We start from the raw sequence: 12,880 nt of genomic DNA, 5'->3' as shown, positions 1-12,880 counted from the left end.
TGGGAATCTTGCATGATACCACTACACCAGCGGCGCGGTTGGTGCGATCGACCTTTTCTGTCCTTCATGTTCGCACCGTCCGCCCGAGCCGCCCTTCCGCTCCGCCCCTTGCCCTGTGCCCTCCGCCTGCGCCATGCCGGGCCTCCGCCGGCTCCCGCTGCTGCTGCTGCCGCTGCTCGCCGCGCTCTGCCCGCCCGCGCTGAGCCTCCGCGATGGGCCCGCCAAGATCGGTGCGGCGGGGGAGAGCGGGGGCGATGGCCGCGGCTGTGAGGGGAGAGCGGGTGTGAGGGAGGGGTAGGGGGCGAGAGGGGATTGTGTGAGGGATCTGTGAGGGGAGAGCTGAGGGGGGATCTCTTCACGGGAGCTGCCGGAGGTGTGATGAGAAGGGTCCCTTGAAGGGATCTGAGGGGGAAGACTGAGGGGATCTGTGAGGGGTGAGGGGGATCCTTTGAGAGAATCTGTGAGGAAGGTCGGAGGTGGGGACTCCTCCAGGTCTCTGGAGGCCAGGGGGGCCTGTGAGGGGATCTGTGAGGGGCAGGGAGTATGGCGGTAATGTCCGTGAGGGGATCTGAAATGGGGAAACCGTGAGGGATCTGTGAGGGACAGGGGGTGTGAGGCGGGGAGTCCCCATGAGGGGATTTGTGAGGGGAAGCCATGAGGGATGGGGCTCCCTTGAGGGGGTCTGTCAGGGGGTCCCATAAGGGGATCTGTGGGGTTGGGGGCCCGAGAGAGGTCCCTTGAGGGGGGGACATCATGAGGGGATTTGTGAGAGGAGAACTCTGAGGGAGGTGGTATGAGGGAGGGGGGATTCCCTTGAGGGAATGGGGATGGGGGCCCCGAGCAGGGGACACCATGAGGGGATTTGTGAGCGGGGAGCTGTGGGGAAGGCGGTATGAGGGAGGGGGTCCCTTAAGGGGATCTGTCAGGGGGTCCTGGGAGGGGATCTATCGGGATGGGGGGCCTGAGGAAGGTCCCTTGAGGCGGGGAAACCATGAGGGGATTTGTGAGGGGGGAGCCATGAAGGAGGTGGTATGAGGGAGGGGTCCCTTGAGGGGATCTATGAGGATGAGGGGTGTGAGGTGGGGGACACCATGAGGGGATTTGTGAGGGGGATAGAGGGGATTATGAGGGAGGGGGACTGTGAAGGATCTGAGAAGGGTCTGTGAGGAAGGAATCACTTGAGGGGATCTGTCAGGTGGGGAGCCCGTGAGGGAAAGGGGGGATCCCTGAGGGTCGAGGGCAGTGAGAGTGACCAGGTCCTGTTCTCCCAGCCGTGGTGGGTGGCGGGATCGGCGGCTCGGCCGCGGCGTATTACCTGCGGCAGAAGTTCGGCCGCGGTGTGCAGCTGCACGTGCTGGAGAAGGCGGAGGTGGGCGGCCGGCTGCACACGCTGGACGTGGAGGGTGCTGCCTATGAGGCAGGGGGAGCAATCATCCACCCCCTCAACCTGCACATGAAGCATTTTGTCAAGGAGCTGGGTGAGCAGAACCCCCACCCTGGCATCCCCCAGCCCCAAAATCATCCGTTGGTCCCAAAATCATCCCCCTGGGGTGCTCTGGGTCCCACTCTGCTGGGGGACATCCCTCGGAAGAACAAACTTTGGTAGCCCCTTATGCATCCCCAGTAGCCCTCATGTCCTTCTCCAATAGTCTCACTTCTTTCTCAGTAACCTCCCATATCCTTCCCCAGTAACACCTCACATCCTTCCTTAATAGCACCTCCTTTTTTTCCCAATATTCCCCCTGAATCCTTCCCCAACAATCCCCGTTCTTTTCCCAATAATCCCCTCATATACTTCCCTAGTAATCACCTTTCTCCAATATCCTTCCCCCACAGCCCCCCTTTCTTCCCCAATAGCCCCCCATCTCCTCCCCCATGCCCCCTGTGGTATCCCAGCCCCCCTCCAGGCAGAGGAAACCCAAATCCTAATTGAAATAGGGCCCCTCCTCCCCCACGGGTGACCTATTGATGGCATAATGGTCCCAAAGTCACCTCTGATCACGCCCTGGCTCCTGGTCAAGGGCTGATTCCCCTTTCTGCACTTTGGGACTCCAACCTTCAATCGCTAACCCTTATCAGCACAAAGCCAGGTCGTCCCAGGAAGTTACAGTTGAGGTGCAATAGCTCTACTTTTCCCTAAATTAGTTTTTCCCATCCTTTTCATGAAGGCCTCCCAGTCGCCACCGTCCCGGACAGCCTCGCAGGTATTTACAACGGGGAGGAACTTGTGTTTGAGGAGAGCAGCTGGTCCTTCATCAACTTCCTCAAGGAGCTCTGGTACTATGGCCTCAACCCCCTGCGCATGTCCACGTGGGTGGAGGACATCCTGGACAAGTTCATGAGGTGGGTTGGGGCCCTGAGGGGGAAAAAGTGGGAAAAAGCCTTAAAACCACCTCATTCCATGGGCAGGGACACCTTCCACTAGCCAGGTTGCTCCAAACCCCATCCAGCCTGGCCTTGGACACTTCCAGGGGTCAAGGGGCAGCCACAGGTTTTCTGGGGAAACTCTACCAGCACCTCACCACCTTCATAAAAATGCCCACTGGCCAACCTAAACCTGCCCTCTTTGCCCTGTCCCTCCAGCCCCTTGTCGTGCTGCTCCCACAAAGCTCCCAGGGCCACAGAGCTAATTACCAGAGCTAATTTCTTGTCTGCCGTTAAAGGATCTACCGGTACCAGATGCACGACTATGCCTTCAGCAGCAACGAGCGCCTGCTGCACGCGCTGGGAGGCAATGACTTCACGCAGATGCTCAACGAGACCATCGATGAGGCCATGCAGAAAGCTGGCTTCTCGCAGAAATTCATCAACGAGGTGGTTTGTCCCTTCATGAGGTACTATTATGGCCAAGGGGTGATCGTCAATGCCTTTGTAGGTGAGTGTTTTGGAGGTAGACTCCCATCCTGGGTGTTGGGATTCCTGTTCCATGGGCTCCAGGCTCTGGGCCCCAGTGGGATGTTTATTCCCCCTGATTTTCCATGTTGCCCTCCCGGTGTTTCCGTGCTCTGATGATGGTGGTTTCCTTGCAGGTGTATTGTCCCTGGGTGGGCTGAAGTCAAGCTTTTGGTCTGTGAAAGGGGGGAACAAGCTGGTGTGCAGTGGCCTCATCTCCTCCTCCAAGGCTGAGGTTATCCCAGGAACGGTTGTGTCCATAGAGCCAAAAATCAGAAAGAAGCATGGCGGTGAGTTGGGTTGGGATTCCCTTCAGTGGGGAGGGGACTGACCTCATGCCTTTTTGGGTTTTGAAATGAAAATTCCTCCCTGTGGGGGTGGGGACACCCTGGAATGGGTTTCCCATAGAGGTTGTGCCCTGGATCCCTGGGAGTGTCCAAGACCAGCTTGGAGCACCCTGGGATGGTGGAAAGTGTCCCTGCCACGGCAGGGGTGGCACTGGATGGGCTTTGCGGTCCCTTCCAACCCAAACCTTTCCACGACTCCATAAAAACAGGGCTCAAACCCTAGCTGACAGCTAAGCGGTTATGATTTTATAAACTCAAATGGTTTGTTTTGAAATGCCTTGGGCAATGGGGATTCCCTCCCACCATGGGATGACAGAGCTGTTCTCTGCAGGGGACCCAGTGAAGCTCTACGAGGTCACCTACAACACGTCCTCGGGGCTCACAAGTGACACCTACGACATCGTGGTCATCGCGGCCCCGCTCGGCCGTGAGATGGCCAACATCACCTTCCGGAACTTTGACCCTCCCATCCCGGAATTCCCGAATCCCTACCACCAGACCGTCACCACCCTGGTGCATGGGCGCTTGAACGCCTCTTTCTTCGGCTACCAGGACCCCCAGGCCTTTAACTTGGGGGCAGTCTTCACCACGGACAACCCCAAACAGTTCTTCTACAGCGTGGGTGTAGAGCCCCCCGTGGGGGATGTCAGCACAGGCAGGAATCTGCCATCACAGTCGGCCGTCTGGAAGGTGTTTTCCAAGGAAGTGCTCACCAAGGAGCAGCTCAATCTGCTCTTCTCCTCGTACGACTCGGTGAAGGTGAAGCCGTGGTTGGCATATCCTCAGTACAGCACTCCTGAAAAGTGTCCTCCCATCATCCTGCACGAGCACCTGTACTACCTGAACGGGGTGGAGAACGCCGCCAGCGCCATGGAGATGAGCGCCATCGCCGCCCGCAATGCCGCCCTGCTCGCCTACCACCGCTGGCATGGCCACAGCGCCAACATTGACCAGGAGGATCTTCATGAGAAGCTCAAAATGGAGCTCTGACATCCCCCATGGGGCTTAATTAACACTAATCCGTGCTTTGTCCCTCTGACAAGGTGTTTTATAGAATCACAAAATGGTTAAGGTTGGAAGAGCTTCAAGAACATCAAGATCTTCAAGATCGTCAACAGCTTCAAGATCAAGCCCTTCAAGATCATCAAGACCTTCAAGATCATCAGCTTCAAGATCGTCAAGACCTTCAAGAACATCAAGGCCTTCAAGATACCATAATTAACACTAATAAACTCCATGCTTCACCCCTCTGAGGAGGTGTTTCTTAGGATCATGGGATCCTTAAGGTTGGAAGACCTTCAAGATTGTCAAGACCTTCAATATTGTCAAGATGCCATAATTAAGAGTAATGAACTCTGTGCTTCGCCCCTCTGAGGAAATGTTCTGTAGGATAAGGTTGAAAGACCTTCAAGATCATAAAGATCTTTAAGACCTTCAAGGTCATCAAGACCTGCAAGATCAAGACCATCAAGTCCAACCATCAGCCCAACTACATTCACCACTGATGATGTCCTCAAGTGCCACCTCCATGTGTTGGACACCTCCAGGGCTGGTGGCCCTTTCCATGACAAAATGATTCCTGTTATCTCATCTAAACCATCCTATGGTGGCATTTGGAAGCTGTTTGGCCAACTCAGGAGGGAGCAGGACAGCACTGAAGCATTCCCAAGTAAGCCAGGAGTTTTTCCTCAAGCCAATTCCCCTGAGTTTTCCTCAAACTCCTCCATCCATGCCTGTCTGAGATTAGGGAATTCATTCAAAGTGCCGTATTGACCCCCAAAGTGCCCTGCAGCTTGGGATCACTGTGAAGCCCTGCACATCCCACCCCTTCTCCAGCTGGGAATGCCAATTCCCAGACTGTCCATCCCTCTGCCTTGGCTTTTCCAAAGGGTCTGCCAAGTGATTGTTCCTCAGGGTGGAAACTGGGGATTTGTTTGCTTCCCAAACTTTTCTGTGGCTTATGGGGTGGGGGGAGCTGCCAAAACGGGTGGGAAAGAGGGAAACCCACCAATACCCATCACTGTGTTGAAGTGTGAAGTAGTTAATAAATGATTTAATGACCTGAGCATTTTTGAAAGAGAAAAACACCAAAAATAGCAGAAATCTAACACCCAGTTCAATAAATTCAACCCTCTCAACGTTTTCCATGAGTTTTCCTAGGATTGGGAGCATAATTAACACCCAGGCGCCAAAAACTGATGCAAGAAAGGCTTGAGTTAGGTCAACCATTACAAAATGTATTTAATAACAAAAAAAATAATTGTACACTCGTGGGCGGCGTCTTGGAGGAGGGAACGGAACCGGTGGGTCAGGATTTGGGGTTTTCCAGGGTTTTATACTCGTTCCAAAGCTTCCAGCATGATGATGCTGTTCCCTCGGATCACCTGGAAGGAGGAAGTTGAGAGTTGTTACTTCCTATCTGAGAGTTCCTTTCTTCCAGTTTATCTCCCCAAAATACTGATCCTTGAAAAATTGCTGGGAATTCCCCCACAAGGATGAAAATTGATTGATTTTAACCCTGCACTTCCAAGGATTACAGAATCTCAGAATCACTGAGGCTGGAAAAGCCCTCCAAGGTCATTGAGGCCAAGCTGTGCCTGATCCCCACCTTGTCCCCAGCCCAGAGCTCTGAGTGCCACAGCCAGGTGTTCCTTGGACACCTCCAGGGATGGGGACTCCGAACATCCCTGGGCAGTTCCAAGGCCTCACCACGCTTTCCACGGAGAAATTCCTGCTGATGTCCACCCTGAGCCTCCCCTGGCCCAACCTGAGGCTGTTCCCTCTCCTCCTGTCCCTGTTCCCTGGGTCAAATACCAAACCTCCCTGGCTGTCCCCTCCTGTCAGGAGTTGTGTAGAGCCCTGATCCCCTTTTCTCCAGGCTAAGCTCCTTTCCCAGCTCCCTCAGCCTCTCCTGGGGCTCCTGACCTTTCTCCAGATCCTTTTCCAGCAGATCCACATCCCACCCACCTTTGAGTTACCCACACATTCACTGAGGGTGCCCTTGATCTGGATCATGGACAGTGATACTGAACAGGACTGGATCCAATCCTGATCCCTGGGGACACCACTGGTGCCTGGCTCCAGCTGGATGTGACTTTGTCTCCAACCGTCCGTCTGTCCGTCCATGATCAATCTTTCCATCTGTCCATCCATCCATCAGTCTGTCCATCCATCGGTCATCAGTCTGTCCATCCATCCATCTATCCATCCATCCATCAGTCTATCCATCCATTCATCTATCCATCCATCCGTCTGTCCATCCATCCCTCCCTCCACCATCAATCTGTCTGTCCATCCATCCGTCCATCCCTCCACCCCTTCCTCCTGTCCACCCGTCCGTACATCCATGTGTTTCCAAGCCGAGACTTCACCTCTCTTGGAAGAAGAATCAACCAAAGCTCTGCAAAGTCACAGCTAACACATCCCAAACCTATCCCTCACCAAACTTTCTCCTTCTCCACACCCCCTGGCTCCACCAGTGCTCCCGGCGGCACTCACCACCATGCCGATGTTGTTCTGCTGCCCGCCCGGCGCCATCTCCACGCACTCATCGATCACCAGGTTCATGAAGGGGTCGAAGCCCCGCAGGATGCCCTGGATGTGCCGGCCGCCGTTCAGCTTCACTGCGGGGAATGCGGGGCGTTAGGGGTGGGCAATTCCCAAAACAGGGGGGTTTCCCCCCAAAACTGCGGCTGGGAAGGAGCGGGACCCGCCGAGGGGTTAAGGGGAGGGGTTCAGTGCAACCCATTGATGGGGTAAGGAAGGAGAGGGGGAAAAGCACATTTTCAATTCATATTAGTTAAATTAATGGATTATGGTTTAAATGAATGGATGACAATTTTAATTAATGGATTGTGAGGCCTGAAACCCCTGGGCACCGGGAGGGGCTAGGTGGTCCCCAAAGCCGGGCACTGGGGAAGGGTGGGCAGTCCCCAATAGTGGGTGGGTGGAACGAGGGGGAAGCGGGGTTGGGAAGGATCCCCAGACCCGGGCATTGCTGCGGGGCGCGGGGCGGGTGCTCAGTGGCGGGGCCGTGAGGGGCTCGGGGCAGGCGGGCGAGCGGGGCTCCCGTGCGGGGGCGGAATAAGCTCCAGGACTCACACGACAGCTTCTTGTCCATGAACCTGCAACAAGACGGTACCGAGTCAGCACCGGCGGGGGGGACGGGGCGAGAGACCCCAACCCTCCATCATCCCCTCACGACACCGGGGCGAACCGCGGCCCTCCCGCCGCCATGACACCATGCACGCCGGGACACCAGCAAACGGCCGACCCGGCGGGCCCGGCTCCCGCTCCCGCTGCCCCTCACACCCTCCCTCGCCCCCCAGCCCAGCCCCGTTCCCGTCGCGGCGCCCCCAGACCCACTTTTTCAGCTCGGGCGGGTGCGCTTTGCTCATGGCGCCCTCAGCCCCCGGCCCGTCTCTGCCGCGCGCCGCGCTCTGACGTCAGCGCGCCGTGCGTCTCCCCGCGCCAGCCAATGGCGGCCGCGCCCGCCTCCCCGCCGCTTCCCCTCGCGCCGCCCCGACAGCCAATGGCAGCCCGCGGCGCCAATACCGCACTCACCCGAGTAGCGGCGCAGCAAGGGGGCAATGTAGCAGGGTGGTAGGAGCGGAAAGCAAGGGGCGGTGGGGATGTGCGCGCCTACACGGGGAGGTACGGCGGTATGGCCGCCATCGTGTGCTGTGCGTGTGAGCATGTGTTGAGCGTGTGCACGCGTGTTGTGCGTGTGTGTGTGCGTGTGAGCACGTGTTGTGCGTGTGTCCGCATGTGCACACGTGTTTGTGCGTGTGCTGTGCGTGTGAGCATGTGTTGAGCGTGTGCACGCGTGTTTGTGTGTGCGTGTGAGCATGTGTTGTGCGTGTGCACGCTTGTGCACGCGTTTGTGTGTGTGTGTGACCTCGTGTTGTGCGTGTGTCCACATGTGCACACGTGTTTGTGTGTGTGTGCATGTCCACGTGCACGCGTTTGTGTATGCGTGCGTCCAAGTCTGTGCGTGTGTCCACACGTGCACGTGTGTTTGTGTGTCACTGTGCACCTGCGTACAGCCTGGGGTCACCTCAGGCCAGCGCTGGGACCACCTGCCCACCGTGCAGGTGCGCAGGGTCACCACGGGCATTGCACACCTACGGGCACTGCCCCGGGCCTTGCACACACCCAGGGGTCACCCTGTCCCTTGCACACACTCAGGGGTCACTCTGTCCCTTGTGCACGCTCACACCTGGGTCACCCCACACCTGCACCCCCAGGGGCTGCTCCCACCCTGCCCAAGCATCACTCCCCAGTAACCCCGTCACCATCCCAGTGCTGCCATCACCTTTCCAGTGGCCCCATCACCTTCTCAGTGCCATCAGCTCCCAGTGCCCCCATCACCCCCCATCACCATCCCAGTGCCCCATCACCCCCCAGAGCCCCCCATCACCATCCCAGTACCCCCCACCACCCCCCAGTGCCCCCATCACCTTCTCAGTACCATCACCATTCCAGTGCCCCCCATCACCCCCCCCAGAGTCCCCCATCACCCCCCCATCACCCTCCCAGTGCCATCAGCTCTCAGTGTCTCCCATCACCCCCCAATGCCCCCCATCACCCCCCAGTTCCCCCAGTCCCCTGCAGCACCCGCGGGCAGAGGGAGGGAGGTGCCAGCTCGCCTTTAATGAGCGCGCGGGGCTGTCCCCGAGCGGTCCCCGCGGTGTCACTGCTGGATGGCCGCCAGCCCGTCCCTCATCTTCTTGGTCATGGCGGGCACGAGGCGCAGGTGTTGGTCACCGCAGGTGGCCAGGCAGGCGTCCAGCTGGCCCCGGACCCGCGGCTCCGAGCCCCCCGAGTCCAGAGCGTCCTTGGCCTGGTCTGAGCACTGCAGCGAGCAGCGGCTCAGCCGGTCCTGGGGGACAGCGGGGTCAGCGGGGGACAGCGGGGACAGGGAGGGACTGGGGGGACAGGGAGGGGCAGGGAGGGACTGGGGGGATAGCGGGTGGACAGTGGGGGGACCGGGGGGACAGCGGGGGGCTGGGAGGGACTGGGGGGACACAAGAGCGACAGAGAGGGACTGCGAGGACAGTAGGGGTCAGCAAGGGATGGGGGACAGTGGGGACAGCATGGGTCAGCAAGTGGCTGGGGGACAGCGGGAGGACAAGGAGGGACTGGGGGGACAGGGAGGGATGTGGGTACAGTGGGGGTCAGTGAGGGACTGAGGGGACAGCAGGGAGCATCAAGGAACTGGGGGACAGTGGAGGGGCAGGGAGGGACAGAGGGTGGGGGCATATTGGGGGTCAGGGGCACTTTGGGCAGGGTCAGGGATGGATTGGGGGTGTGGGGAACAGAGGGTGTGTTTGGGGGCACAGGGTGTGTTTGGGGGCACAGGAGATGGACTGGGGGGCACAGGGTGTGTTTAGGGGCACAGGGTGTGTTTGGGGGCACAGGAGATGGACTGAAGGGCATATTGGGGGCAGAAGGTGTGTTTGGGGGCACAGGGTGTGTTTGGGGGCACAAGGTGTGTTTGGGGGCACAGGGTGTGTTTGGGGGGCACAGGGTGTGTTTAGGGGGCACAGGAGATGGACTGGGGGCACAGGGTGTGTTTAGGGGCACAGGGTGTGTGTGGGGGCACAGGGTGTGTTTAGGGGCACAGGGTGTGTTTGGGGGGCACAGGGTGTGTTTAGGGGCACAGGAGATGGACTGGGGGCACAGGGTGTGTTTAGGGGCACAGGGTGTGTTTGGGGGCACAGGGTGTGTTTAGGGAGCACAGGGTGACACGGGGCACAGGGTGTGTTTAGGGGCACAGGGTGTGTTTGGGGGCACAGGGTGTGTTTAGGGGCACAAGGTGTGTTTGGGGGCACAGGAGATGGACTGGGGGCACAGGGTGTGTTTGGGGGCACAGGGTGTGTTTGAGGGGCACAGGAGATGGACTGGGGGGCACAGGGTGTGTTTAGGGGCACAGGGTGTGTTTGGGGGCACAGGGTGTGTTTAGGGGCACAGGGTGTGTTTGGGGGGCACAGGGTGTGTTTAGGGGCACAGGGTGACACGGGGCACAGGGTGTGTTTGGGGGGCACAAGGTGTGTTTAGGGAGCACAGGGTGACACGGGGCACAGGGATTTGGGGTCTCAGGGGTGTCAGGGCAGCCCATTCCCACCTGGAAGTGCTCGAGCTCGGCGGTGACGATGGCCTGGGCGCGGGCCAGGGGCGCATGGCAGCGCTCAATGCAGCGCTGCACCTCCTGCATCGAGGCTGCCGTGTCCTCGCAGCACCGCGCGCTGCAGCGGAACATCGTGCCCTGGGGACATGGGGGACACTGGGGTCACTGGGGTACCTTGGGGACATGGGGACAGGGGGACATCGCACCCTGGGGACACAGGGTCAGGGGGACATCACGCCCTGGGGACATGGGGACAGGGGGAACACTGGGGACATCATGTCCTGGGGACACGGGGGACATAGAGGGGGGTCATAGGGGTCAGGGGGGCACCCTGGAGACATGGGGACAGGGGTCAAGGGGACATCGCACCCTGGGGACCCGGGGGACACTGGGGTCACAGGGGTACCTTGGGGACATGGTGGGGGTCACGGGGACAGGGGTCACAAGGGCACCCTGGGGACACCAGGACAGGGTTCATGGGGGATACTGGGGACACTGAACATCGTGCCCTGGGGACACTGGGACAGGGGTCAAGGGGACACTGGAGTCACAGTGGTACCCTGGGGACATGGGGACAGGGGTCAGGGGGACACTAGGGACACAGGAACATCGCGCCCTGGGGACACTGGGACAGGGGTCAAGGGGACACTGGGGACACGGGGACATGATGCCCCGGGGACACAGGGACATGGGGACACAGGGGCACCCTGGGGACACCAGAGAATTGTGCCCTGGGGACATGGTGACAGGGGTTAGGGGGACATCATGTCCTGGAGACACCGGGACATGGGTCAGGGGGACATCACGTCCTGGGGACACGGGGACGGGGGGACACTGGGGACACCAAACATCGTGCCCTGGGGACATGGGGACACGGGTCAGGGGGGACTCTGGGGACACAGGAACATATGGGGGTCATATGGGTCAGGGGGGCACCCTGGGGACATCACACACTGGGGACTCAAGGACATGGGGACAGGGGTCACAGGGGCACCCTGGGGACACAGGGACATCATGTCCTGGGGACAGGGGGTCACGGGGGACACAGAACGTGGCGCCCTGGGGACAGGGAGGTCACAGGGGCACCGGGACATCACGCCCTGGGGACACAGGGACAGAGAGTCAGGGGTCAGGGAGGCACCCTGGGAACACCAAACATCGCACCCTGGGGACATGGGGACAAGGGTCACAGGGACACCCTGGGGACACTAGAACATCACGCCCTGGGGGCATGGGGACACTGGGGGGGTCACAGGGTGCCCTGGGGACACTGGGGGGTCACAGGAGATGAACCGAGGTGGCACAGGGTGTATTTAGGGTGTGTTTTGGGGCACAGGGTGTGCTGGGGGGCACTGGGGATGTTGGGGGGCACTGGGGGCAAACTGGGGAGGCACAGTTGATTCAGGGGGCACAGGACATGCAGTGTGGGGCTGCAGGGATTCGGGGGGCTCAGGGGACATTTAGGACATGCACTGGGGGACACAGGGTGTATTTAGGATGTGCACGGGGTGCACAGGGTGTATTTAGGATGTGCATGGGGTGCACAGGGTGTATTTAGGATGTGCATGGGGGGCACAGGGTGTATTTAGGGCGCACAGGGGACATTTAGGGGACCGAAGTTATATTTAGGGCACTCAGGATTTGCACCGGGGGAGGATGCAGAGATTTGGGGGCTCAGCTGGCGTATGGGGGGCTCAGAGTGTATTTAGGGGATATTTAGGATGCTCAGGACATGAACTGGGGGGGCACAGGGTGTATTTAGGGCGCACAGGGGAAATTTAGGGGACCTAAGCTACATTTAGGGGACCCAGGATTTGCACGGGAGGGGAGTGCAGAGATTTGGAGGGCTCAGAGTGTATTTAGGGGATATTTAGGACGCACAGGACATGCACAGGGTGTATTTAGGGGACTCAGGGGACATTTAGGGGACCCAGGATTTGCACTGGGGGAGGGTGCACAGATTTGAGGGGCTCAGCTGGTGTATGGGGGGCTCAGAGTGTATTTAGGGGATATTTAGGACGCTCAGGACATGCACAGGGTGTATTTTGGGTGCACAGGGTGTATTTAGGGGACCAAGATCCTGCACTGGGGGTGGCACAGGGTGTATTTAGGGGCCCCAGGGGACATTTAGGGCACCAGGACGTGCACTAGGGGTGTGCAGGGATTCGGGGGTGGCTCAGGGACGCTCTGGGGGTCCCAGAGAATTGGGCTGGGGTCTCAGGGCCGGCCCGGGGCGCACACGTGTGCGGGTGAGGGGCCGCAGCGACAGCCCCGGGAGCCCCCCGGAGCCCTCCCCGGTGTGTCCCCGTGTGTCCCCGTGTGTCCCCGGGGTGTGGCGGTACCTGCATGGCGCGGATGTGCTCCCGCTCCAGCCCCTGCACCGCGCTCTCCACCGCGGCCTGCACGCGGCCCTGCGCCGCCTCCGCCATGGGCGCCCCGAGCGCGGCCTGGGCCCGCCCCGAAACGGCCGGGAACCGCCCTGAATCCCGCCCTAAAACCGCCCCAAAACCCG

At 59.5% G+C, this 12,880-nt stretch overlaps 3 protein-coding genes across 5 annotated transcripts; 1 reads left to right on the top strand and 2 right to left on the bottom strand.

Moving 5' to 3' along the window:
- The first annotated feature begins 106 nt into the window (after nucleotides 1–106).
- LOC146428054 (prenylcysteine oxidase 1-like) lies at nucleotides 107–4,253 on the top strand. Its single transcript, XM_085080750.1, has 6 exons — nucleotides 107–230; nucleotides 1,272–1,478; nucleotides 2,169–2,343; nucleotides 2,664–2,875; nucleotides 3,030–3,182; nucleotides 3,571–4,253. Exons 1-6 carry the CDS (start codon nucleotides 134–136, stop codon nucleotides 4,227–4,229), a joined length of 1,503 nt encoding a protein of 500 aa, XP_084936876.1. The 5' UTR covers nucleotides 107–133; the 3' UTR covers nucleotides 4,230–4,253.
- Nucleotides 4,254–5,455: 1,202 nt separating this feature from the next.
- Nucleotides 5,456–7,743, bottom strand: LOC146428053 (small nuclear ribonucleoprotein G-like). Its single transcript, XM_085080755.1, has 4 exons — nucleotides 7,605–7,743; nucleotides 7,341–7,363; nucleotides 6,738–6,862; nucleotides 5,456–5,623 (listed from the first exon to the last, which is right to left on the bottom strand). Exons 1-4 carry the CDS (start codon nucleotides 7,634–7,636, stop codon nucleotides 5,573–5,575), a joined length of 231 nt encoding a protein of 76 aa, XP_084936881.1. The 5' UTR covers nucleotides 7,637–7,743; the 3' UTR covers nucleotides 5,456–5,572.
- LOC146428052 (protein FAM136A-like) lies at nucleotides 6,747–12,880 on the bottom strand. Of its 3 annotated transcripts, XR_014856234.1 has the most exons (5): nucleotides 12,711–12,880; nucleotides 10,366–10,506; nucleotides 8,888–9,120; nucleotides 7,341–7,363; nucleotides 6,747–6,862 (listed from the first exon to the last, which is right to left on the bottom strand). XR_014856234.1 is itself a non-coding variant. In XM_085080753.1 (4 exons), exons 1-3 carry the CDS (start codon nucleotides 12,795–12,797, stop codon nucleotides 8,932–8,934), a joined length of 417 nt encoding a protein of 138 aa, XP_084936879.1. In that variant the 5' UTR covers nucleotides 12,798–12,880; the 3' UTR covers nucleotides 7,220–7,363; nucleotides 8,888–8,931. The 3 variants fall into 3 exon arrangements, 2 of the variants coding, with proteins under 2 accessions (XP_084936879.1, XP_084936880.1); XM_085080753.1 differs by lacking the exon at nucleotides 6,747–6,862 and having other exon boundaries at nucleotides 7,220–7,363; XM_085080754.1 differs by lacking the exons at nucleotides 6,747–6,862; nucleotides 7,341–7,363 and having other exon boundaries at nucleotides 8,872–9,120.

This window comes from Lichenostomus cassidix, chromosome 22 (assembly GCF_008360975.1).
Source record: "Lichenostomus cassidix isolate B80296 chromosome 22, HeHo_3.0, whole genome shotgun sequence".
In the NCBI taxonomy this organism is placed as follows: Eukaryota; Metazoa; Chordata; class Aves; order Passeriformes; family Meliphagidae; genus Lichenostomus; species Lichenostomus cassidix.
This window is presented reverse-complemented; position numbering and strand designations above follow the sequence as displayed.

What these genes read in the sequence shown, in the direction of transcription:
- LOC146428054 (XM_085080750.1), top strand. Translation starts at nt 134, where the DNA reads ATGCCGGGCCTCCGCCGGCTCCCGCTGCTGCTGCTGCCGCTGCTCGCC. An exon ending in GATCGTCAATGCCTTTGTAG is followed by an intron (nt 2,876 to 3,029) that starts GTGAGTGTTTTG and finishes GTTTCCTTGCAG; the next exon opens with GTGTATTGTCCCTGGGTGGG. An exon ending in AATCAGAAAGAAGCATGGCG is followed by an intron (nt 3,183 to 3,570) that starts GTGAGTTGGGTT and finishes TGTTCTCTGCAG; the next exon opens with GGGACCCAGTGAAGCTCTAC.
- LOC146428053 (XM_085080755.1), bottom strand. Translation starts at nt 7,636, where the DNA reads ATGAGCAAAGCGCACCCGCCCGAGCTGAAAAA. An exon ending in CATGGACAAGAAGCTGTCGT is followed by an intron (nt 6,863 to 7,340) that starts GTGAGTCCTGGA and finishes CATTCCCCGCAG; the next exon opens with TGAAGCTGAACGGCGGCCGG. An exon ending in AGAACAACATCGGCATGGTG is followed by an intron (nt 5,624 to 6,737) that starts GTGAGTGCCGCC and finishes TCCTCCTTCCAG; the next exon opens with GTGATCCGAGGGAACAGCAT.
- LOC146428052 (XM_085080753.1), bottom strand. Translation starts at nt 12,797, where the DNA reads ATGGCGGAGGCGGCGCAGGGCCGCGTGCAGGCCGCGGTGGAGAGCGCG. An exon ending in AGCACATCCGCGCCATGCAG is followed by an intron (nt 10,507 to 12,710) that starts GTACCGCCACAC and finishes CCATGTCCCCAG; the next exon opens with GGCACGATGTTCCGCTGCAG. An exon ending in CCGAGCTCGAGCACTTCCAG is followed by an intron (nt 9,121 to 10,365) that starts GTGGGAATGGGC and finishes GCTGTCCCCCAG; the next exon opens with GACCGGCTGAGCCGCTGCTC.